We start from the raw sequence: 22,165 nt of genomic DNA on the forward strand, positions 1-22,165 counted from the left end.
ATCGGCCGCGCCCGTTCATTCACTTTCCGTCACGCGGCGTTTCGCAAGCAAACCACTTGCAGTCGTCAAGAAGCCCGCACCCGGCCCCCAATCGACATGGAACATCGCCATCTCAGACGCACAGAGGAGGAAGCTTGATACGTCTTATCTCCGGCAATCCCAGACAATGCGCGAGTCGAACCACGAGGCGGTGTATCTACAATGGCCCGGCAAGCGGAAGCTGAGACCAACGATGACGGCGCGTCCAAGGTGACCTCTCCATCGTCATCCCCGCCGCCCCCGCCGCTTCCGCCCCGTCGAAATCCGTCGGGCGAGGGCCCTGCGCAGGTTGCGCCCGCTCAAGCGAAGCCCACAACGGCCGTCTCTTCCATCGACATCTCCACCCTGTCGTTCCCCGACGGCTCTCGCGGCACCTTTTCTACCAGTGCGGCGCAAGCCACCTCCGGCCCAACTGTCAGCGGATATGTGACGCCTGTGGGCGACATTGCCGATTCCATGAGCATCATGAGTTTTGCTCCCACTCTGCGGGCCCATGGAGACCTCGCCAGCCTGGTTGCGGGCGGGCTTAATCGGAAGAGCCGCGCCTGGAATATGCTGAGGTCACAGAGCGAGACGGTCCAGCCGTTTGAGAGCATCGAGCTTGGCGCTCCGGGTGATCTCGCTGGATTTGAAAGGGAGTTCGACGAGATCCCCAATGACACCACCGACGATGTCAGGCTGGCCATCTGGAAGTCCAAGATGAAGCACTACATGATTCTGTCATCTGCCGGGAAGCCCATCTACAGCCGGCATGGTGATTTGAGCCTCGTTAATTCCTACATGGGCGTCATACAAACCATTATCTCGTTCTACGAAGGCGCCAACAACCCGCTCCTAGGGTTCACAGCCGGCAACGCGCGGTTTGTGATCGCCATTGAAGGGCCGCTGTATTTTGTAGCCATCAGCAGGCTGGGTGAGAGCGATTCCCAGCTCAGGAGTCAGCTGGAGGCTTTGTACATGCAGATATTGTCCACCTTGACCCTCCCAACGCTCAAGAACATCTTCGCGCATCGCCCGTCCACTAACCTTCGGAAGCCCCTCGAGGGAACCGAGTTGCTGCTCTCCTCACTAGCCGACAGCTTTACCAAGGGCTCCCCATCTACACTTCTTGGTGCGCTTGAGTGCCTCAGGTTAAGAAAGTCGCAGCGCCTCGCAATAAACAACGTCTTCCTCAAAAGTCGCAGCGAAAAGCTGCTGTACGGGCTCATTGTCGCTGGCGGGAAGCTGGTCAGCGTCATTCGGCCGCGGAAGCACTCTTTACATCCGAGCGATCTCCAACTGATCTTCAACATGCTCTTCGAATCAGGCAGCATCAAGTCGGGCGGTGGAGAGAGCTGGATCCCCCTCTGTCTCCCGGCCTTCAACAACAGCGGCTATCTTTACATGTATGTGAGCTTCTTTGATGGCAGGCCCGACGCAGCTTTCGTTGGCGAGACGGCCCAGCAAACCCATGAAGGATCATCCAACAACAGCACCAACGAGAACAACAGCGACCGCGCGAGCAATAACGTAGAGGACGAAGAGGAAATTGCCATAATCCTGATCTCCCCGGACAAAGAGTCCTTCTACGACCTCCAAGAAATGCGCGACAAGCTCGCCGCGCAGCTCACCAAATCCGGCCATCTCTCCCTCATCCGCTCTGCTGCCCGCGAGGGCCGTCCCAGGATACAGTCCATCGCTCCTGGCGCGCAAGTCTCGCATTTCCTCTACAAATCCCGCGCAAACGTGCAGTTCTGCATGTCCTCCGCTGAACCAACCGCGGCAGAACCATCCGGCCCAGAGAAGCTGCTTACCCGCCGCCGATTGATGACCCTGTATCACGAGCTCCACGCCTCCATGCATGCGAAGCACGCCCATCTGAAGGTCCTGCATGCCGTGAGCCAGGACGCAGCCAGTCTGGCGTGGATCACGCCCATCTTCGAGTTTTATTGCGTGGCTGGGCCGAATGTCTCGCGCGCTGCTATGGCGCAGGGAGCGAATAGGATCATACAGTGGGCCAAGAGGGAGGAGGAGAGGCTGTTCATCATTGGTGGAGGGGTGTTTTAGGGAGGCGCGTTCCGTGAGGGCGACGGTTCGGATGACGACGTGTGGGAGTGATGATGGTTCTTGCATGTGAGGAGCTGTGGTGTAAAGAGGTTGGACACAACAGAGGGACGTAAGACGCAAGGATGAAAGCGTTACAAGACTTTTACTGGTTGCTGATTTAAGCCATACCCATCTGTAGTTAACTGTATCCTAAGCAAAGTGAGCGAACTGTGATAGCGCCAGACCGCGAGAAGCACCCTTCTCCCTAGGCTTCCACTTCGTATCATCTTTGTTCACTATCAGCCGAATCCAAGCCTGTCCCTTCCCTGTTTTCAAGTTGATTCTCTCGAAGACTGAAACCTCATGTTCGCCAACCCTTTGACGCCCTACCACCAGTGACCGCTTGCCTGGCATTTTTCATCCACCTGGATATCTGGCCCCTGAGTCGTTTCTTGCGCAGCGGATGGCTTTGCTCGTGGCGCGCTGCTTCCCCAGGAAAGGCCGCCTGTCTGGCACGTTCATCATCGCCCGCAACTCCGGCTAGCGGCTCTACCGACTGTAGCTGCATCTCAGCGAGGCGAGCGCCCAGGTCCGGAAAGCGCTTCTTCAGCCGCAGGAGCGCTTTGCCGTTGACGCGGCTACCGGTGGCGTAGAATAAAGCTTCGATCTCGCTAGGTATGGCGGCGAGGTCTGAAGATGGACGCGACTCTGGTGTAGCAGAGGGTCTGGCGAGATACCCTCCTCCACGCCCCCGTCGTTGCTTGCTTGGTGCGGTTTCGGTTGTTGAAGGGACCGGTGAGGGAGTCGCAATGACCGAGCGATCGGGGTCGTCCGCCGAGCCTGAGCTGCGATGACCAAAAGAGGTCCGTGACTTTGCGCCCGCCTGTTGCCGCGCCTTGGCTAGTGCGCTCCTAGAAACTCTCAGCCGGAGTTTCCTGTTGGGCGATTCGATGGCTCCAGGCCCGACGACCGGCTCACTGTTTGGGAGACTATGTCCTTCCGACTTAGAGGAGAGGCGCTCGGATAGCAATGTCGAGCTTCGCGGAGAGGTCCTGCGCAGCTCCTCTTCATCAGTGCCCTCCAGGAGGATATGGTGTCTTAAATGGCTGTCACTCTTGCCCTTGTCGATGTGATATTGGCCGTTTATCTGAGTGCTGGCCGGGTCGGCACCCGAGCATTGCGATAGGGTTAGGTTGGGGTCGAACAAGGCAGAAAGCGGAATCTCGGAGACTGCGGCCTTCCTCCTGTGTGCTCGGACTCTGGCGCCTTTGTCCTGAGGTACGGGAGTCGCCTCTCGACGATACGTCCATGATACTGCTTCGATTGCCGGCAAAACGGTCGCCGTAGACAAGTCTGTGAGACAACAAAGCCTCTCACTGTTGAGGCCTGACGTAGGCACAAAGTTGTTCTGGTTCGGATCTTGAGGGCCTATCCCCCATTCCTAGTCAGGGATGTCCGCCCGGTCGGCGTTATCAGACTCTCTGGTCAGCTGAATTCTCGAAGTATCGGATCCAGACCGCTCTCGGTCGGAACGAGAAGTTCCAACTGGTCGGTGAGAAGGCGGAGGTCTGGAGCTGCAGGTGGTCATCGAATAAGACCGTCTCTGGGTAGGGGGGCCGAAGAGACTGTAGCCCAATGACGTACTGTTGGAATCAGACGGCGATATGGTTCCTGACGTCCTGTTATAGGACGGTGAGAGTCTTTCCCAGCCATCCGTGAAATCGAGATATCCTATCCCCGTCGGTGAGGGTCCGGCACTTGGAGAACGATCTTCCGTCTCGGTGGTCTTCCCGAACATGCTCTTCAACTGTACCGTTGTGGCAACGAATGAGTTTCCGCTGGTCCTCTGAGTGTGGTCTTCGGTTACGGGGCTCCGACAGAGAGCCCCGTGACTGACTGCTCGTCCCACCGCTGAGGCCTTCATTGTCCATGAACACGACTACGGGGAGACCGCTGAGACTCAGTGTCGACAGCGTGACATGCGTTAGCCTCCACCGATCAACAAACAGAGGCCGGGCTTAAGTTAAGGCAAACTGCATATTGTGTAAATGTGGTGGCCTAGTTAAGTTCTCGTTTCTATCCCTAAGAATGTCGATAGCTAGGACCTGAGAACGCCTAGCAGGGAAGCTGCATTGGGCCCATGGCACATGGTATGGTCCCGACTCCCTTGACTGAGGTGTTCGGCTGTTGAACTCTCGCAGAAGGAACCCGGGGACATAACTTCTGATAGTACAGTATCGGAAAAGCAGGGTCGCAGTGAGTCCCGCATAGGAAGGTACAGTACAGTACCGGTACCCTTAAATGGAAACCGCTACTGTGTACGGATTACGGACCGTCATGTCCCTTGAAGCTCATTCGGGCACGGACACATTGCCCGAGCGGAGGTGTCCTTTGGAAGTGTGCCATCGCCGACTGGTATATGTGGCCTTCTGCTTTGCTCGCATTGACCATCAGATCTGTCACGTAGTGAACAGGCTCGACAGGATACGATGGTGGCTCGGACTCGCCGTACTTGTAGGCTTGCAAGAGATCCGTACCTGGATCCGACCAGGCGGTGCTTCCCCAATGTGGGGTTCAAAGTGACAGCCGCACCGCTGAGGGGCGATTACACAGTGACTTTACACAGTGTGCTTTCTTTGTCTTGTACTCCGCTTGGGGCTGAAGGATTATTAAAACCCATTTCTGGACATTGTCTTTCCGATGTGTCTGTAACTACAGCAAGCCTCGGATTCTTTGGGGGTTCTGTCAAGTACTAGTACCCAAAGGTAATACATCTTCCCTTCATGGCGGGAGTTTTGCACTCAGGTCCCTGACATATTCGCCCCCCAACCTCCATACTATGCTCAACAGTAATCCACCCTCGCCTCAGCTGAGACACCCCACCTTTTCTGCCCGTTTCAGCAACGGTAATTGGCCGCCAAGCCTGGCTAAACGCTGCGCCTGTGGAAAAGACACCTGTTCTCTCGACCCTGGATGCAGCTTGGTAATTGACGACCCCAAGATACAAGTAGCCGCAAACACATTGTGCCCACGGTTTCTTGGGACATCCCTATACACCTATCCCTCTTTTCTCTCTACAAAAGGGGCCTATCCACATACCTCCTGGGTATCGTTTGGAATTCAGTTGTTTGGCCTCCGCAATTCCTTCTTCCACCTGTCCTTTTCTGCCTTTGAGTAGTCCAGAGTAAGCTGCCGCCCCCGTGTCACCGCCAGTCCCGCTCCCCGCTCCCTTAACCTTCAGCTGCACACGGGACAGGACTTGTTCTGTGTACCGCAATCGCAATATTCCCACTCGGCAGCCGGCTCACGCGCTTTCCAACAGATAGGATAACATGCATACGGCTCAGAGGATCGCTCTCGGCCTGCTCGCTGCGGCGGCAGTTGCCACTGCGTCCGATGTCGTCCAGCTGAAGAAGGACACCTTTGACGACTTTGTCAAGTCTAATGACCTTGTCCTCGCTGAGTGTAAGTCATGGACCGTATAGCCGCCAGTGCCACCATCCTGACATTTGCTTCCGATAGTCTTCGCCCCTTGGTGCGGCCACTGCAAGGCCCTCGCCCCGGAGTACGAGGAGGCTGCGACCTCGCTCAAAGAAAAGAACATCAAGTTGGCCAAGGTGGACTGCACAGAGGAGACGGACCTCTGCCAACAACATGGCGTTGAGGGCTACCCGACCCTCAAGGTCTTCCGCGGCCTTGACAACGTCTCTCCCTACAAGGGCCAGCGCAAGGCTGCTGCGTATGTTTCCCGGTCAGCCCCCCGATACGAGCCGCCTCTAATACATTTCACAGAATTACTTCCTACATGGTCAAGCAGTCCCTCCCCGCTGTGTCCGAGGTAACCAAGGATACTCTGGAGGAGTTCAAGAAGGCCGACAAGGTCGTACTTGTCGCCTACCTTGATGCCTCCGACAAGGCCTCCAACGAGGTTTTCACCCAGGTCGCTGAGAAGCTCCGCGACAACTACCCCTTCGGTGCTAGCACCGACGCCGCCCTAGCGGAGGCCGAGGGCGTCAAGGCTCCCGCCGTCGTCCTCTACAAGGACTTCGATGAGGGCAAGTCTGTCTTCTCAGAGAAGTTCGACGGCGAGGCGATTGAGAAATTCGCCAAGACGGCTGCCACCCCCCTTATTGGCGAGGTTGGCCCCGAGACATACTCCGACTACATGTCGGCTGGCATCCCTCTTGCCTACATCTTCGCAGAGACTGCCGAGGAGCGCAAGGAGCTCAGCGACAAGCTCAAGCCCGTCGCGGAGGCGCAGCGCGGCGTCATCAACTTCGGTACCATTGATGCCAAGGCCTTTGGCGCCCATGCCGGCAACCTCAACCTCAAGACCGACAAGTTCCCCGCCTTCGCCATCCAGGAGGTCGCCAAGAACCAGAAGTTCCCCTTTGACCAGGACAAGGAGATCACCCTCGAAGCCATCAAGGCTTTCGTTGATGACTTCGTTGCCGGCAAGATTGAGCCCAGCATCAAGTCCGAGCCCATCCCTGAGACCCAGGAGGGCCCTGTCACCGTTGTCGTTGCCAAGAACTACAACGATATCGTCCTTGACGACAGCAAGGATGTCCTGATTGAGTTCTACGCGCCGTGGTGCGGCCACTGCAAGGCTCTGGCTCCCAAGTACGAGGAGCTCGGCGCCCTGTATGCCAAGAGCGAGTTCAAGGACAAGGTTGTCATTGCCAAGGTTGATGCTACTGCGAACGACGTGCCCGATGAGATCCAGGGCTTCCCCACCATCAAGCTGTACCCGGCTGGTGCGAAGGACAAGGCCGTTACCTACTCTGGCTCGCGCACTGTTGAGGACCTCGTCAAGTTCATCTCCGAGAACGGCAAGTACAAGGCCGCACCCTCAGAGGGTGCTGAAGAGTCTTCGTCCACCGAGGCTGCTACTGAGACTTCCTCGGAGGCTGCTAAGGAGACGCACGACGAGCTCTAGAGGAGATGCGGTTTATGTATTCTACGAAGGCTTTTCTGGGTTATTTCTTTAGGGGCCATGGACACACCGAACTAAAGGCCCCCGGTATTGTGGGATTGGGTTACCAAAATACCAATGTGCATCTGTGTAATGAATGGATGAAGTCTCTCGGGTTCAAAATTGCCACAGCTCTCGCTTTTTTCCTTGTGCCACCCCCTTTTGACTCTTTTTTCACTTGGCTTTGCTTGGGCAGACGGCGTGATGGTCTTCCTTAAGCGTAAATTCTGCCGTAGTTGTCCGCCCAAATCAACCAAAGTGGGTCTCCCATTGGCTCAAGGTTCCACTTCTCAACGGCCAGCTGTCGCATGCCTACCCCTGTTCAGCCCAGAACCCGACGGGAGCGCATGCCGCCTCACACCAAAAGTAGCCGGTCGGACTGCTCACACCCTCTGCTTATTACTACTGCGGCTATTTCTGTCACTCTCCCTATTCCAGTTTTTTTTTTTTTTTTCCTCCGCAAGTCCAAGTCCTTCTCGACTGCAGCATAGGTAGCCATGGCCTCGAGAATACTATCCCACGGAGCCCGCGCCCTCGCAAGGAATACCCCTCCGATCCGCACGTTCACCAACTCAGCGCCTCGTCTGGACGCTGTCGCTGCGGCGCCGCTCCCTGCACGGAGGCCAGTCGGTGCGCTGAGGGGAGGGTACGTTTTTACCAATCTCTTCCCTGGCATCGTACCCCCTGCCAAAGCTTGAGCACTACAGAAGACATATTTATGGGATATAGACGCTGACAGATAATGTACTTTTACTTACAGGCTCTTCGGCTTCTTCCTCGGCAGCACCCTCGCCGGCGGCGGGGTCTACTACTACGCGATCCAGGAGTACAAGGCCTCGAACGAGCTGCTGACTGAGGACATTTACGTGCGTGTCTGCATCTGATATGCTGCACCTGCCCTTGTTCTTCAATTCATTATTATTCTACGTGCCCTTCCCCGAGCGACCCGCGCGGTACCATTTGATTAGATGTCTTTGAGTCTTTCTCAGAAAGAGGCAAAGAGGAGTTTGGGGGTATACAAAATAGAGATTAGAGGGTCGCGGGTTGGAAGCAAGCTGGTGAAGCGTAATTATCTTGGTTGTTTCTTTTACGCTGGGGAGTCTGTCCTGCCGGCAGACGCCAGGAATGGTTCATAAAGGGGCCATTGCGGCGTTGGCTGAGCGGCGGAGTCCCCTGCTCTTGCTTCAACAGCACAATGGATGTCCAGGGAACGTGTGCTAACTGCAACGTGGACGGACAGGCTCTGCAAGACGCTGTCGAACGGTTGAGCAACTATGTGACCAAGTTGGAGGAGAAGATGGAGGCACTGGAGAGGAAGAAGAAATGAGTTACGATTACGGTTGTGGGCTGGCTGGGAGGGCATGAATCTGGGTACTGGGTTGTATGAGGTGGGAATAATCGGGAACTGTACATCACTTCTTCGCCGGCGACAGAGATGAACACTTGAGGGCAGGATTGAACAGTCGTGCCGTGGGTTGCATTGCGGCGTTTCCTTGAATAAATACCAAGTATACCGGCCGTGCCCGACTTCTTCGGTTGTACATCATCTTCCTTCGCGCGCCCCAAAATTGTATGCGATCTCGTATATTCAACTTCTTTCCTAGCTCGCAGACCCGGTGTCATTAGCGCGGGTCGGTGAGTCGGGCCTGTGTGTCCGCCCGTGTGGGTCCCGGCTCGGCCATGGCACAAAAACTCCCGAACTGACTTCCCACTTCCACCCCACCAAATCGTTAACAACATCGACCATGAACAATTTCGGTGTCATAGAAATCGCCAGCACTACCACTAAAACCACTCCAGGATGGGCGTACGTGCCAGACACCGGGCCAACGCTGCCTGCCGTGGCCCAGCCCTCAAATCGGAAACGCGCCGCCCGAAATCAAACGGTCGTCAGCTTGTCCGATCTCTCAGCCCGTGAGGAGACGAGGTTACGCAAGGAGCTCGACGCGCTTGACCGCGACAATCATAGAGATGTCAACATCCCAATTCCCCCCAGGCCGGGCGGGGGTACCAGAGGTATGCGCAGAAAATTTAAAGGGGGGGTAGTCCAGGCTCTGACCACACTGCCAGCCCAGAACAAGCACACACCGAACGTGCGCAAGATCCTCCAATCCCAAAAGACGTTTGCGAACCACCTCGACGACTACATAGCGATGCTCGCACTGGCTGAGAGCAACCCGGTCGCCGCCGCAGCCATGAACGCCGCGCTGGCGAAACCATCTACCCCGACAACCGCTACCCCAAAGAGTGCCTCCCCAGCGCCATCGGCGTCAGCTGCGGGAACAAGCAAACGGTCAGCCGCAGCCGCCAAACGAGCAGCGGCCAAGGAGAAGCAAGAACAGGAAAGGAAAAAGGCAAAACAAACACCTAAACCCGACCCGGAGCCGGAAGCCGAGCCGCCACAACAACCAGCGCCAGCAGCGCAGCAAGACGACGACGTCGAAATGACCGACGCAGCCGCAGCCGCAGTTCAACCCGCTGCAACCTCCAGCAACAAAGAACAAGAACCGAAGCCACAAACCTACCCTCGCGAAAGCCAGATCCTCCCACCCTACGCAAAGCCCCCTCCACGTCCCCATCCAGGTGACAACGACCCGCTCTTGGTCTCGGTCATCCCACCTTTCCCTTCAGACGACGAGCTCAGGGCTCTGATGACATCCCCACCATTAAACTACCTCGAGGCGCGCGCGACCTGGGGCGAGGAAGAGAGCCGGTATCCCGTGCGCGTCTTCTGTGCCGTGTGCGGGTACTGGGGCCGGGTGAAGTGCATGAAGTGTGGGACGAGGGTGTGCGCGCTGGATTGTCTCGAGACGCATCGCGAGGAGTGTATGACCAGGTACGGACTGTAGGGCTTTTCAAGGGGTAAGAGAGAGGTGGGGCGAGGGAGGGATGGTGTTTCGAGAGCATACGTTACCGGTGCCTGCCGTGGTAAGACCGTAAGACCCCGGAAGACCTTAAAGATGTTCCCCGGCACCACCTGCGGGTGAATGCCAAGTGGGAACGGACGGGGGCAGGCGCGTCGAGGGCACCGGTGACAGCAGGGCCGAAGCCATGATGGCATTCTGTGGCTACGTTACCCATGGAAGGGAGAGTAGCATGGTGTGTGAGGCGGAGGGAGATATGACCATTCACTAAAGGAAGGATGTTTGATACCCAATTTGTTGTTTGCTGATTAGAAGACAGAAGTTTGACACTGGCGTTTTACTGATATGGCTTGTTATTCTGCAATTCCATCTACGTCGTTGCACTCGGACCAATGTGTTGTGGGTTTGCAAATGCCATGTTCATCTTATGTACCACCGGTCCCTGCTATGTATGATTTTCATATCTCCTCACAATGTGTACTCGTCCAGCCGGACAATGCGTGTCCCGTCGTCAAACTCATGAACAAATGAACCTACAAGATGCCGGCCCAAAAACATAGGGATCAACCCAGGGCAATTCCATCATACCCCGCGAACACCACCCATACATCATGCCAACCCAAAAAAGCACAAAACCACCACCAGGACACTCATCTACCTACCCGTCTCCTAGTTTTTTAACCTCCAAAACGAAGAGACAAGGTTGAATCAGACAGAAGTAAGCTCAAACGCAACATCCCCCCTCGTCGCACCGCCGAGACAGACCCCGCGAAAGCTGCCCTTCGGACACGCCTGCCTGGCGGCGCCGACGCACGCGGCCCAGCTGTCCTTGGAGATGCTGATGGTGGCGCCCTTCTGCGTCGCCCGCGCCGTGAACTGCGCCTTGCCGGACCGGCCCGTCGTCGTGGCGGGCGACCCGCGGCAGGAACCGACCGATGACCCGGCGATGCCCCCGCAGATGCCTAGCATGGCGGCGTGCTCGTCGTATTCGATGAAGTTTCTGAAACATAATGAAGGTCAATCCGGGTTCGGATAGGGATTGTGGTTTCTGGAAGAAGGGTGGGGGGAAGGGAGGCAAAGGAGGCAAAGGAAGGGGGGGGGGGGGGAGGGGGGGGTTGAGGGGTTGAGAACTTACACGCTAGAATCGAGACAGACTACATCTTGGACGACGTTGCGGGTGATCGGGGTTTGTCTCCGGAGCGACACGGCTTCGTAGTATGTTTGTGGAACGGCTACGCGAGGCTGGTGGTATTTCTCGTACCATGGCTGCGGTGTGGGCGCGGCGACGGAAAGCGTGGAGAGGAATAGGGTGAGTGAGAGGAAGGTGAGGGCCCAGGTGAGCATGTTGAGTGGCGCTTTGAAATCTGGCGGCTCGAACTGCGGATATGGCGGGGTGCTGATTGAGGGAGGAGATAGGAGTGAGTGAATGAATGAAAGTGGACTTCAAGCCCGGTTGGTTGGTTTGAAAACAAATCAGCGTTGACAATATGTTCCCTCTTCTCAAGAACAGCTGCCCGGTCGCAGACCGCGTTGTAAGTCAAAGAAGTGGAAGGAGCGATGCCAGCATCTGGGCAGAAAACGACTGCCTGGCACGTAGGTAGGTAGGAAGACAAGATCACGTCTGCGCGAAGCTAAAACCTCCCAAGAGAGAAGAGAAACAAAGCCAACAGAGGCAGCAGAAACCGTCCGATTTCTGTGCCGTCTAAACCATTAGCCTCCGCGGATGAGACGAGATGAAGGTTCTCGTCACGCTCCCCGGCCCCTGCCAAGAAAGCGCGGGATCTGCTACAGGGGACAAGACCGGCGTCGGTTTGTGGGCACAGATCGGATCGGCAGGAACCTGCAACATCCCGCCAATGAGCAAACAAGTATCCGTTTGCTTGAGGAAGCCGAGCTGCCGGATCGAAGCCTTTCTCCGCCTCTCCACCGGCCTGATCTTGCGTTAGCCGTTGGATGAGCTGGGATGACGTTCCTGCCAAAGTTCACAAGCTGCGTAAGCACCTTGTCACGCCAGGTTTTGAAGCCTGTGTGGAAAGTGCCATTGTGCCCCTGGGCAACTGGTGAAACAACCGGGGGCAAGCTTGGCGGTAACGATTGGTCCACTACGGGCGCTCCGAGAATGACCTTCCAGGAACGCTCGACATGGGGGCCTACACGTAGATAATCGAGAACTTGATCGGACACGCCTAGTTAAGTCGAATAATGTGACGATGTTCTGCAGATAAATGAGCGCCGTGGATAAGTATGCAGATCGCGGACAGCAGGCTCCGAACTGAACACACTTCACACCCTCTATGAACGCTGCGGGGTTTATTTGGCGTTCGACAGCGCAGAGCCAACCGTTCTTCGACTGATCGTTGGAGACTGCAGAGTTCAAACCAAGGCAAGGCGTCGATCGTCAATGTATCCCATACACCGCAATCGATGACTTGGACTGTTTGGAAACCGAGCGCCTTTGACGTACCGAGCTCAACCTCGGGAGCTTTGATGTCCCTTTCCGTGGCAGGTGCAGAGTTCCCATCACAAATCCTGCACAGAAAATCGCAGTGTGTGGTTCGAGACAGGCCCCTGAACCGGCCTCAGGTTGGTGAACGGCCCGTTGCAGCTCACTCACGGGAACTCGGGCGGTGGCCTCCGCTCGCCGCAAACTCCGCAGACGCCGCAGTCGCCAGCATTTCGGTAGTTGGAGCCTTGACATGTTCTGCTTTTACATGCCCAGGAGTCCGTTATCCTGTCTGGATCAAGCACGCTTGCGCACATGGCGCAAGTCGCGGATTGCGGCTCATTGGCGAACGTACAGACCGGGCAGTTTTTCGGACCCAAGGGGTTTGGTTCGGCAGGCGACCCATCGATGGATATTGGCGGCTCCGACTTCGCCGACTCTCGGCCCGCGGGCGCTTGCGCCTTGTTTGCTGCGGTCTTCGGTACAGATTTGCTCGGACTCTCTCCTCCACGAGCCGAGTTCGATGGCTTCTGGACAAGCTTCATGGACCCGAAACTTTGCAACTCTCGCAGCTCCTGCTGAGCATCCTGATCCTCGGGATTCTCGTCTTCACAGACCTTGACCATTCTCCGGCCCTTCGAGTCCAGGAGCTTCTTTCCGTCGATATCAAGCGCATCGGTTCCGGGAGTGGTGTCGTCGTCTTCGTAATCATCGCCGCTCTCAGTCTCGGATCCTTCATCCGCTTCATCCATTACCTCTTCCGTCTTCTGCTGCTCAAACCGGGCCAATGCTGCAGCCGCCCGCAGTTCTCTCCCCCTCGCGCTCCCAGCTACCCGGGGTTTGGCTGCTTTGGCCTTGCCCTTCTCTAGCTTCTTCTTCACTTCTTCATCTTCCCCTAGCTTCACGCCACCGGCGCCAAACTTCTTGAGAATCCGTCGCTCTTTCTGCTCTTTGTAAGACAGCACTTTCTTGGCCTTCCGTTTCCGGCTTCGAGACCGGTATGTCCCGCCGCAGAGGTGTTCCGGGAGTGGTTCGCCCGGCGCAACCGTGTTCCTTTCAAATTCGCCAGTAGACAGAAGGGCTCCGCGGCCCCAGAGCCCCTCTCCGGTGAAGCCACGGGCCCATAGGGACCTCATCTGCTCGGCATACTGGTTCCTGACTGCCCAGAAAGCTCGGGAATGGTTCATCTGCTTGCAATGGGCCAACCTACACAGGATGTTAATAAGACAAGAGATAGCGGGCTGGGCGGATCCGGGGGGGGGAGGACAGACTCATGCATCATGACCATCTGCACATAGTTGAAAGGGAGCCAGTGGCCACTGTGGGTCTTGAGGACAAGCTGGATGACCTCGCCCGCGTTGAAGTTTCGGCCGACAAACTCTCGATTCGGCTCGTACTCCTCCAGCGACATGACCGAGAGGTGATGCTCCCGCATGATAGGTACTTGTTGTTGCACCCAGATCAGCCCCATGTCCCAGGTAAATCTTCTCCTCGCATACTGAACTCACGACATTGCGCTGCGATCCTCTCCAGAAAGTCCTGTGCGATCTTCTCGTCCGGCCCCTTGAGCGGCTTGATGAAGACGATGCGGTCGTTCGGCTGCGACCGCTTCGCGTTGAGCCGCTGGATTCCGAGGGGCATTTCCACTTTTGCTCGCGGATAGTCAGTCGACTGTGTGAAGAAAGAGAAGGGGGACGTAAAATCTTTGGATAATTAATTAATTCCAAGCATCGGTATAGTATTAAAAGCAGGGAGAATGGACGGCCCGCAAAAATCGAAAGTCAAAGCAAGCACTATTACGGAACAGAAGCAACGCCACGCGAACTGATCAAGAATCCGCGTTGACAAGTGACGCCAGATCACGTGATACTAATCAGAAAGTATAAATGGGGAAGGCGGATATCGGGTGGAAAGGTGAGCAGCGGTAAGACACTGTCTTTTGGGGGAGTGTAGATATGAGATCTCACCTTCAGCTTGTTGGTACACGGATTTCCTTCACCGGGACGATACAGGTTCCTGATTATCACGGTCACTCTGAGGAGTTCACCTCCTGAGTCCGTAAGCTGGGTAATCCGTATGGAATAGGTATTGCAGGGCATCAACAGTGAGACTTTCCAAATCTTCATTCCAACAGCACCGTGAACACCGATCGGCTGGCTGGTATGTACATACATAAACTCCTCTAAGCAAGCAAAAAACCATTTTACCTCCTCCTCGCACCCGCACCCGCCCCATGCGCCGCCGCCTCGCCCCGATCCGCAAGCGAGACAACCTCCCCAATGCCCGCGGCCTCCTGCTCCTCCTCGAGCAGCGTGATCTCCTCGCGGCAATCCCACCACTTCTCCTCGCTCAGCTCAAACGCCTTGGCCTTGATCTCCTTGATGGTCAGCGACTCGGGCTGGATCCCCTTCCACCGCAGGCTCGTCATGAGGATCTCCTGCCATTCGGCGGACGTGCGCTGGAAGAAATCGCGGCGGGATTCGAAGGGCTGTTGTTGGTGCGCACGGTTAGCATGCGGATGACAGGAGCAAAAAAAAGGGGGGGGGGAGGGGGGGAGGGGTGGGGCTGGGGGGGACGAAAAGGAAAAGGACTGGAAGGGGGGGCATGTGCGGGGATTTTACCCTCGGGTGCGGCAACCCGTCATCGACCGTCGTGGCTGCTGAAGACTCGACTTCCTCCTCCTCTGACGGGGTCGTAGATCGCGCGGTGGAGGCGGTATCAGCGTTCGAGACCTCGTCGCCTGCCTGCTTCTTCTTCCTCTTGCTGGGTGTAAACGGCTTCGCCTTCGAATCCTCGTCTGCCATTTCGATGTCGCCTTCCTCGTCCTCATCCTCATCCTCGTCATCTTCCTCGTATTCGTCATCCTCTTCATCCTCGTCTTCGTCGTCGGAGACCTGCAACGTGTCAGCCCCCCCTACTCTTCTAGTCCGGCGGTACACTATCCCAATACTCACAATCCAGTCCTCCACCGGCCGGTTGAAGACCTCCTTACACCCATCCAACTTCACCAGATCGATGGCGTACAGGTCATCAAACGTAAACTCGCGATCGCCCTTCTCGTAGGTGCCGCCATAGATGTACAGCACGTCATCCTGCACCGCCAGCAGGGCATTGAACCTAGGATGCGGGAACTCCATGCTAACCGGCATCTCCCGAACCTGCCTCTTCTCATTCCTCTCCTCCTCTTCCTCCCGTTCCCGCCTCCCCGCAACATCCCCCCGGTCAATCTCCATGTCATCCGCATCCTCGACCGCCACCCCGGCCCTCAACGCCGCAAGCTGCCGGAGCAGCTCCTCTTCATTCTCCCTCGCCCGCCCCCTCCTGCCGCCCGCACCGCGCTCGCCCCCGCCCCCGCCAGAATTCTTGGGCTTGTTGTTCACCCGACTCTTCCTCAGCGCCAGCGGGAAGAACCGGTTCCGCTCCACGTTCCACGCAAACATCTGGTTGAAGAACTCGCTCTCGATCGCCTCCTCGCTCTCCTGCACGTCGTGCACCCCGCCGAACAGGATGCCCCGGCCGCGGTGGAAGGCCATCGTGGCGCCCGCCCGCGCCGGGTTGGGCGCGTTGGCCGGCTTCTTGCGCCGCTCCCATCGGACGACGGGCGGTGCGCCGGCGGGCGCGTCCGCCGCGGGCGGCGTGATGCGCAGGAAGAAGCAGTCGGTGTGGATCATGGGCCGCAGCACGTTGCGCTGCCCCCCGCCGCCGCCGCCGCGTTGGCTTTTGCTGCTGTTGTTGTTTGCGGGCGCGGTGGCTTTGACGCGGGAGTAGCCGCCGTAGAGCACCGCGCCTTGCTCGTGCGGGAGGAGGGTGAAGGAGGAGCGCGCATCGGGCTTGAGCTGAGCGGGCGGCAGGGCCGGGTTGTGCCACACGAAGTTGGCCGTGTCGTACAGCCAGAGGTCGGCCAGGTATTTGGTCTGGTTGGCCGTGTCCTGGAAGCCGCCGAAGAGGATGATGTACTGCTTGAAGTAGGTCATGCGGTGACCCGACCGCGCTGGCGGCGTCTTGCCCTTGGGCTCCAGACGGGTCCACTCGCGCGTGCTTGGGTCGAGCTTCCAGAAGTCGTTGTAGTGGTAGAAGGTGCCCTGCTTGGGCGAGCTGAACTCGCCGCCGAAGAGATACACGGCGTTGCTCTGGTTGCCGCCGCGGGTCCAGGCGTGCCCGCTGCGCGGGAGCGGAGCGTTGGGGGATGTGACGCAGCGCCATTCGTCACGGTCGATGTAGTAGATCATGAGATCGTTAAAGAAGGTGGCCAGCGAACCGTTGAAATACTCGCCGCCAAAGAGCAGCAGCTGGTTGCTGTTGGACGGGTTGGCCAGGAATGTTGCCGCTGACCGGGCCCGCGGGGGATGCTCAACCACCGTCTCGGTCACCTTCAAAAACTGCTCCTGCTGTTTCTTGTATTCCTCGAGCACGGCATCCAGATCGACGTCCTCGGCATCGCTGCCGTCCACCTTGGACGCCTTCACTTTTGCCTTCTTCTCTCCTTTGGTAGCCTGCTTTTCCTTCTTCTTCTCGAGCCTCGCCTTCTTCGACTCGTCCTTCTTACCCTTTTTATCCTTGCCCATCTTGAATATGATGGTCTGTTCGGATTTTCCAGATAGTTGGTGCCGAACTCAGCTGGGCTGCCGCAAGGTTGCCGATGAAGGCAAGTTTATGAAGGACGTGCGGAGAAAGCTGCTTGGTCAAAACGTCGAGATGTGACTGACAAGTGACTCCACCTCCACCTTTCCATCACTCAAAACATCAGGCTTGCCTCTGAAGTTCAGATGAAATACTAAGACATCACCCAGGCAAAATGTATTATTTTTGCAACGTCGGCGAGTGGCGTCATAATCCGGGAGAAATGTCAGCATTTAACTCCTTCGTCATTCATCCCTACTACTACCTAGCAGTACTGCTACTCTACAGCCCAATCTTTGACATGCCGTGTGATACGGTACGCATGTATCTCATGCATATAAAATTCATCTAAAGATGGTATGCTTTTTGGCCACTCAACTCCGTAGATGGAAAGATGCCTGGCCGCCTGGTCAGACATCTCTTACTTCTCTTATCCAGATGCAGTTTACGAACGATATCCGTTCTCCTTCAGCCAAGCCGCCACATCCGCCCGGTCACGCTCAACCCACGAGATCTTCGACCGAATCGAGTCCAGGCTTTGCGCCAAGGACTGATCAAATCCGTTGGTGCTCTTGCCATCGAAGAACCTCTCTACCTTGGCGAGCTGCTCCTTCTTCGTGAAGCTCGACGTGAAAATCGTGACCATAGTGCCCAGCATCGAGAGCGCGGGAGGGAGCTTCTTGATGAGCTCCTCCCAGTTCTCCGTCATCCAGGCGAAGAGGGCCTCGATGCCCTCCGGGTGGCTGCGCAGGCCGCTGGTCGGCATGTAAATATCCTGATCCTTAACCTCGCCGCTGAAGAGTAGATCCAGCGTTCGCTTGATAAGCTCGGGGTCCTTGGCGCGGCCCAGGCAGCGCAGTGCCGTGTTCCGCTCATCGCTGTTGGTAGAGGTGCGGTAAAAGTTGAGAACCGCATCATACTAAGAAGCCTCTAGTTAGCACCCAAGCGAGTTTGAACATCTAACATAAGAAATACAACATACCTCTTCCTTCCCCCCGTACTTCAGCGCCATGCTGAAAACGCTACCCCTGATGTTGGGGTGGATCGCGCTTTTGTCTCCCGCCATAAACTTCTTGAACATACCCTTGGCCGCGTCGATGATGGTTTTGTCGCCGCAGAGCCCGGCACTGCTGAACATCATGGCCTTGAACTGCTGCAAGATATGCCCGTCGTTCTCCGAGAACTCCCAGCCCAGTTCGTGTGCCTTGGCACTCACGAGATCACGCAGGAACGAATCCAGGGCGTCGCGAGTCGCCTGATCCTCAAAGATCCAAGCGCTCTGCACTGAAGACACGCGCGCAATAATCTCATTCCAGACGACGAACTCAGACTCAGTGTTGAAGCCCTTGAGAAGGCTCAGGACGCCCGAAGTGCTCTGGTAGCCAGATGTGGCTAGCGCACCGGCATCGGCAATCATGCCGGCTCTGTCTTGGACGCTGAGCAACCCCTGCTTCGCAGCATCGCCCAGCTTCTTGAGCCGCTCTGGCGAGTAGGCAGTACGATACAGGCCCGTGTGGTTCGCGTTCAGTTTGAAGAAATCGGTGCTCGGCACCTTGAAGCTTGCCTCCCGCTTGTCCAGCGTCTGCGACTCATCGACGCCATCTTTGGTGCGGAGGCCAAGGAAGACAGGGTAGATAACCTGATCCTCCTCGGGCTTGGTGTCGCCAGTCCTAAGGAATCGGTTTTGCTTCAGATGGATGGTGTTGTCGTCCTTCTCTGACACCGTCACCACAGGGAAGCCAACGTGCTTGGTCCACACTTTCATAACTTCTTCCATATTCTTGCCGCTAGCCTCAGCAAGAGATGCCCACAGATCTTCGGTTTGGGTGTTGCCGTAGGCGTGCTTCTTGAGATACCGCCTGACGCCTTCGAGGAAGGTCTCCTCACCAAGGTAGGTCGAGATCATACGCAAAACGCAAGAGCCCTTGGAGTAGGAGATGGCGTCGAAGATCTGGTTGATCTCGTCGGCCCGCTTCACAGGGACCTCGATTGGGTGACTGCTCCGGAGTGAATCCAGGGCAAGCGCACGCTGGAGGTTATCAACGACATACGACTCCCATACCTTCCACTCTGGGTAGAAGACGTTGCAGGAGTACCACGAAGCCCAAGTGGCAAATCCTTCGTTGAGCCAGAGGCCGTCCCACCAATCCATGGTGACGAGGTTGCCGAACCACTGATGAGCCAGCTCGTGCTGCACGACTTCGGCGACCCGCTCTTTAGTGGCTGCGCCGCTGGCCTTCTCATCTAGTAGCAAGTCAACCACCCGGTATGTGACAAGGCCCCAGTTCTCCATGGCTCCTTGGGCGAAATCGGGAATGGCAATCTGATCCATCTTCGGCAGAGGGAACTCAATGCCGAAGACTTTCTCGTAGAAGGCGAGCGTCTTGGCAGCCAGGTTCAGCGAGAACCGGCCGTGCTCAATGTCCTGGCCAGGCGGTGCGTAGACGCGGACGGGCACGCGGAATTCGCTAGTTTCAATGTAGTTGAGCTCGCCAACCACGAAGGCCACCAGATATGTCGACATGAGCGGGGACTTGTTGAAGGTGACGGCCTTCCTGGTGCTACCCGTCTGCTCAGACTGAACCTCGGTCTCAGAAGCGACATCCATGTTGCTGAGGCAGGTCAGGTGCTTGTCGGCAATCAGAGTGACGGTGAACTCGGCCTTCAGGGAGGGCTCGTCGAAACAAGGGAATGCGCGGCGGGCATCTGTGGGCTCCATCTGGGTGACGGCCAAGATCCCTTGGCTACCGTCGGGGTTCTTGTATGTCGACCGGTAGAAGCCAGCCATCTTGTCGTTGAGCTGGCCGGTGAACTTGATTTCGAGCTGCGCCTTGCTACCCTTGGCAACAGCATTGTCGAAGTCGAACTTCGTGATCTGGGCAGCCTCATTGTACGACACTGCAGGAGACGAGCTATGTCTTGCGTCAGCCAAACGGAACTGCGCAAGCAACAAAAAGAAAGCGACGGGCAGCAGCCCAACTGACCTGACCGTCTGGCCGCCTGAGGTGATCTTTGCGTTGTGGATTTCGAGTTCGAGAGTGTGCAGCGAGATAGACTTGGAGTCCTCGGCCACATCAAGGTCGATCACGACAGTGCCGTCAAAGGTCAGCTTCTTGAAGTCGGGTTCCAACGTCACATGGTAGTGTCGCGGGATGACGTTGGCGGGGAGGAGCTCTCGGCCCTGCACATTGACCCCACCTGCCATTTCGGCCGCAGCTTGAGTTCGGCACATGTTGTGACGGCGGTATGAGCAGTAGCGGACTGGCGGGCTGCAGAGACGTAGCGTGCGTGGTAGCGGGAGCGGTCGTTGGCGGTTTAAGGCAGGAACGGTTGAAGAGGGCAGACGGGTCAAGGCCGAGTAACTGCGGGGTGGTTAGCCACGGGCCTTGCTCTGTTGGGCCTCGATCTCAGTCCGGGTGCGGGTCCCGGTCCGTCATAGGCGGTCATACCGTGAGGTAAAATTCCTGGGCGCGAGATGCGAGCGCAATTGCACTTGTAGAACTGCTCCTGCTTGAACGACCGGTCTTTGTACTCCGCGACAGACGTGGCGGGCAGTTACGCAAGAGCGAAACATCATTGAAAGTCAAAGACGGAATAATGAGAGACAGCTCTCATATAATGTACAGTGGGTCCGGGCCTATCGTACACTTCACTCTACCGCACATCAATCCATTGCAGAGCTTTCAAGATGATGCAGGCTGCTCTTGCAAACTTGACACGGACCTACCTCAACAAGAGAGAGCGAGAGAGCCGACGAATGCCGGACCAGGTCTTGTTACACTGAAGTCCCCATCTATCCCGCTTACTGCTTTGGGCAGGCGGTCACTTCCTGCACTGACGGCTTACTGTGTATGCGATGTTTCCGGCCTTTGTTCTCAACGATCGGTAGTCGGAGAAGGGCAAGGTTTAGAGCCCGACTACCTAAAGGTGTCACGACAGCAGGCCTTCTCCGGGCTTGCCCGATGTCATGGTCGCCTTCTAACCCTGTCTCATCAGGAGAGTCAATTCGTATAAGGGACGGGAGCTGTTGCGTATTACAAGATTGTACCTTACATTTCGATGCTAACGTTACGCAACGTTACCTTACTGGTTAAAGCGAACTGGAAGCAGCCCAACGAAAGTTGTTGGGTTCAAGCAACTACCTTACCTAGATAATCGTTGTTAGAATCTGCTTGGCTGACTCTAGGTGCCTTAGGCTCTACTGTCAAGGAGAGCATATTTGGCTTGGGAGCACCGAAGAGGCAGAGAAGAGGGACAGCTGAGCGCAGAAGTGCATGATACGGACATGGGCTTTCAGGCCTGCCCCACCAGCTGTTTACTGTACAGATGGGTGTTAGGTATGTGGGCCTATGCGTTCGAAGATTACAGCCGCTGAGTAGGGTTGCTTATAAGGTCAATGCGTCTCCACAGCAATATTCAGATCCCTTCACCTTGGGTTTTACCTTCAAGTACTAGTAGTAATGTATGCGTGACATCCGCTGATAACAATGGAACTCGTTTGAAGACTGTATCCGAAATTGTCGCGGCTCTCTCGCTGAGTGGGCCGCTCTCAGCTGTCGGTCCCCACTTGGCGGGGTAGGTCGACAGCTCAAGCATGGAGGGGTCAGACGGAGAGTGGAGGGGCAACATTCCATTGGGATGATAACACTGGAAAATACATACGAGGTCCGAGTCTCGTAGCGTGAGGTCGTGAGCTTGACATCTGATGTAAGAGCAACGCTCCTAGGGAACCGTTTTTGAGAACGGAGCCTGAGACTCAGATGGGATGAACTCTGCTCAGCGAGGTTGGGCGTCTCTGTCACACAACGGAGCTCCGACAACGGATTCACTCAGCTCTGAACCCCCGCGCTTGCAGAAATCTCGCCGAGCCAGAACAACACTTCGCTGGTCGTAGTAATGTGAGGCGTAGGTCGGTCTGCAGGTCACCGTAACTGCGTAGATTGCTAGAGCAGGGGTGTAGGCTGTATGATCTGAGGGAATACTGCCTCCGATTTGTTGAGATGCTCCTGGATGACGAGCGAATCTTGCTAACAGCATCTGACACGGGCAAATCTCCCCCTACCCTTGCGGTGTCTTGTCACCCCACCAAAACAAATCCCGCCCCTCCCTCGACCTCATCTTAATCATAAGCTCATCCAACACCGACCCAGATTTCTGATTCTCTCTCTTGCTCAACTTCCTCAGCAACCTTTCCTACCA

The 22,165-nt window shown here is 56.5% G+C and overlaps 9 protein-coding genes across 9 annotated transcripts; 4 read left to right on the top strand and 5 right to left on the bottom strand.

Moving 5' to 3' along the window:
- The first annotated feature begins 20 nt into the window (after positions 1-20).
- B0T15DRAFT_41552 (trafficking protein Mon1-domain-containing protein) lies at positions 21-2,255 on the top strand. The gene has a single exon (XM_062865462.1). It carries the CDS (start codon positions 202-204, stop codon positions 2,083-2,085), a length of 1,884 nt encoding a protein of 627 aa, XP_062726323.1. The 5' UTR covers positions 21-201; the 3' UTR covers positions 2,086-2,255.
- B0T15DRAFT_547244 (uncharacterized protein) lies at positions 2,256-3,988 on the bottom strand (the record flags this gene model as incomplete). The annotated part of the gene is made up of 2 exons (XM_062870173.1): positions 2,256-3,417; positions 3,709-3,988. 2 exons carry the CDS (start codon positions 3,986-3,988, stop codon positions 2,426-2,428), a joined length of 1,272 nt encoding a protein of 423 aa, XP_062726324.1. The 3' UTR covers positions 2,256-2,425.
- Positions 3,989-5,396: 1,408 nt separating this feature from the next.
- B0T15DRAFT_386382 (thioredoxin-like domain-containing protein) lies at positions 5,397-7,003 on the top strand (the record flags this gene model as incomplete). The annotated part of the gene is made up of 3 exons (XM_062864321.1): positions 5,397-5,529; positions 5,587-5,803; positions 5,857-7,003. The coding sequence occupies 3 exons, from the start codon at positions 5,397-5,399 to the stop codon at positions 7,001-7,003; spliced, it is 1,497 nt and encodes a 498-aa protein (XP_062726325.1).
- A 369-nt stretch (positions 7,004-7,372) lies between these two features.
- B0T15DRAFT_498659 (uncharacterized protein) lies at positions 7,373-8,690 on the top strand. Its single transcript, XM_062867318.1, has 3 exons — positions 7,373-7,685; positions 7,800-7,905; positions 8,280-8,690. The coding sequence occupies exons 1-3, from the start codon at positions 7,537-7,539 to the stop codon at positions 8,364-8,366; spliced, it is 342 nt and encodes a 113-aa protein (XP_062726326.1). The 5' UTR covers positions 7,373-7,536; the 3' UTR covers positions 8,367-8,690.
- Positions 8,691-8,761: 71 nt separating this feature from the next.
- Positions 8,762-10,292, top strand: B0T15DRAFT_498660 (uncharacterized protein). Its single transcript, XM_062867319.1, has 2 exons — positions 8,762-9,055; positions 9,110-10,292. Exons 1-2 carry the CDS (start codon positions 8,785-8,787, stop codon positions 9,886-9,888), a joined length of 1,050 nt encoding a protein of 349 aa, XP_062726327.1. The 5' UTR covers positions 8,762-8,784; the 3' UTR covers positions 9,889-10,292.
- A 230-nt stretch (positions 10,293-10,522) lies between these two features.
- Positions 10,523-11,436, bottom strand: B0T15DRAFT_41644 (uncharacterized protein). Its single transcript, XM_062865471.1, has 2 exons — positions 11,039-11,436; positions 10,523-10,903 (listed from the first exon to the last, which is right to left on the bottom strand). Exons 1-2 carry the CDS (start codon positions 11,245-11,247, stop codon positions 10,612-10,614), a joined length of 501 nt encoding a protein of 166 aa, XP_062726328.1. The 5' UTR covers positions 11,248-11,436; the 3' UTR covers positions 10,523-10,611.
- Positions 11,437-12,220: 784 nt separating this feature from the next.
- On the bottom strand, positions 12,221-14,156 carry B0T15DRAFT_41642 (WLM domain-containing protein). Its single transcript, XM_062865470.1, has 3 exons — positions 13,855-14,156; positions 13,618-13,789; positions 12,221-13,552 (listed from the first exon to the last, which is right to left on the bottom strand). The coding sequence occupies exons 1-3, from the start codon at positions 13,985-13,987 to the stop codon at positions 12,514-12,516; spliced, it is 1,344 nt and encodes a 447-aa protein (XP_062726329.1). The 5' UTR covers positions 13,988-14,156; the 3' UTR covers positions 12,221-12,513.
- Positions 14,155-17,161, bottom strand: B0T15DRAFT_41666 (uncharacterized protein). The gene is made up of 2 exons (XM_062865475.1): positions 14,968-17,161; positions 14,155-14,834 (listed from the first exon to the last, which is right to left on the bottom strand). The coding sequence occupies exons 1-2, from the start codon at positions 16,909-16,911 to the stop codon at positions 14,550-14,552; spliced, it is 2,229 nt and encodes a 742-aa protein (XP_062726330.1). The 5' UTR covers positions 16,912-17,161; the 3' UTR covers positions 14,155-14,549.
- A 31-nt stretch (positions 17,162-17,192) lies between these two features.
- B0T15DRAFT_518795 (peptidase family M1-domain-containing protein) lies at positions 17,193-20,399 on the bottom strand. The gene is made up of 3 exons (XM_062868389.1): positions 19,951-20,399; positions 17,949-19,878; positions 17,193-17,885 (listed from the first exon to the last, which is right to left on the bottom strand). The coding sequence occupies exons 1-3, from the start codon at positions 20,196-20,198 to the stop codon at positions 17,412-17,414; spliced, it is 2,652 nt and encodes an 883-aa protein (XP_062726331.1). The 5' UTR covers positions 20,199-20,399; the 3' UTR covers positions 17,193-17,411.
- Positions 20,400-22,165: the final 1,766 nt, after the last annotated feature.

The sequence above is a fragment of the Chaetomium strumarium genome (genome assembly GCF_033439665.1).
Source record: "Chaetomium strumarium strain CBS 333.67 chromosome Unknown B0T15scaffold_1, whole genome shotgun sequence".
Lineage (NCBI taxonomy): Eukaryota > Fungi > Ascomycota > Sordariomycetes > Sordariales > Chaetomiaceae > Chaetomium > Chaetomium strumarium.

Bases quoted from the DNA above. Each gene is read 5' to 3' on its own strand.
- B0T15DRAFT_498660 (XM_062867319.1), top strand. From the start codon at position 8,785: ATGAACAATTTCGGTGTCATAGAAATCGCCAGCACTACCACTAAAACC. The intron at 9,056-9,109 runs GTATGCGCAGAA...CCACACTGCCAG, and splicing joins GCCGGGCGGGGGTACCAGAG to CCCAGAACAAGCACACACCG.
- B0T15DRAFT_518795 (XM_062868389.1), bottom strand. From the start codon at position 20,198: ATGTGCCGAACTCAAGCTGCGGCCGAAATGGCAGGTGGGGTCAATGTG. The intron at 19,879-19,950 runs GTCAGTTGGGCT...CGCAAGACATAG, and splicing joins TCAGGCGGCCAGACGGTCAG to CTCGTCTCCTGCAGTGTCGT. The intron at 17,886-17,948 runs GTATGTTGTATT...GAGGCTTCTTAG, and splicing joins AGTACGGGGGGAAGGAAGAG to TATGATGCGGTTCTCAACTT.
- B0T15DRAFT_41552 (XM_062865462.1), top strand. From the start codon at position 202: ATGGCCCGGCAAGCGGAAGCTGAGACCAACGATGACGGCGCGTCCAAG.
- B0T15DRAFT_41642 (XM_062865470.1), bottom strand. From the start codon at position 13,987: ATGCCCCTCGGAATCCAGCGGCTCAACGCGAAGCGGTCGCAGCCGAAC. The intron at 13,790-13,854 runs GTGAGTTCAGTA...TGCAACAACAAG, and splicing joins GAGGATCGCAGCGCAATGTC to TACCTATCATGCGGGAGCAT. The intron at 13,553-13,617 runs GTCTGTCCTCCC...CATCCTGTGTAG, and splicing joins CAGATGGTCATGATGCATGA to GTTGGCCCATTGCAAGCAGA.
- B0T15DRAFT_41666 (XM_062865475.1), bottom strand. From the start codon at position 16,911: ATGGGCAAGGATAAAAAGGGTAAGAAGGACGAGTCGAAGAAGGCGAGG. The intron at 14,835-14,967 runs GTAAAATCCCCG...CACCAACAACAG, and splicing joins ACGGGTTGCCGCACCCGAGG to CCCTTCGAATCCCGCCGCGA.
- B0T15DRAFT_498659 (XM_062867318.1), top strand. From the start codon at position 7,537: ATGGCCTCGAGAATACTATCCCACGGAGCCCGCGCCCTCGCAAGGAAT. The intron at 7,686-7,799 runs GTACGTTTTTAC...TTTTACTTACAG, and splicing joins GTCGGTGCGCTGAGGGGAGG to GCTCTTCGGCTTCTTCCTCG. The intron at 7,906-8,279 runs GTGCGTGTCTGC...GTGGACGGACAG, and splicing joins TGCTGACTGAGGACATTTAC to GCTCTGCAAGACGCTGTCGA.
- B0T15DRAFT_41644 (XM_062865471.1), bottom strand. From the start codon at position 11,247: ATGCTCACCTGGGCCCTCACCTTCCTCTCACTCACCCTATTCCTCTCC. The intron at 10,904-11,038 runs GTAAGTTCTCAA...ATTATGTTTCAG, and splicing joins GTCTGTCTCGATTCTAGCGT to AAACTTCATCGAATACGACG.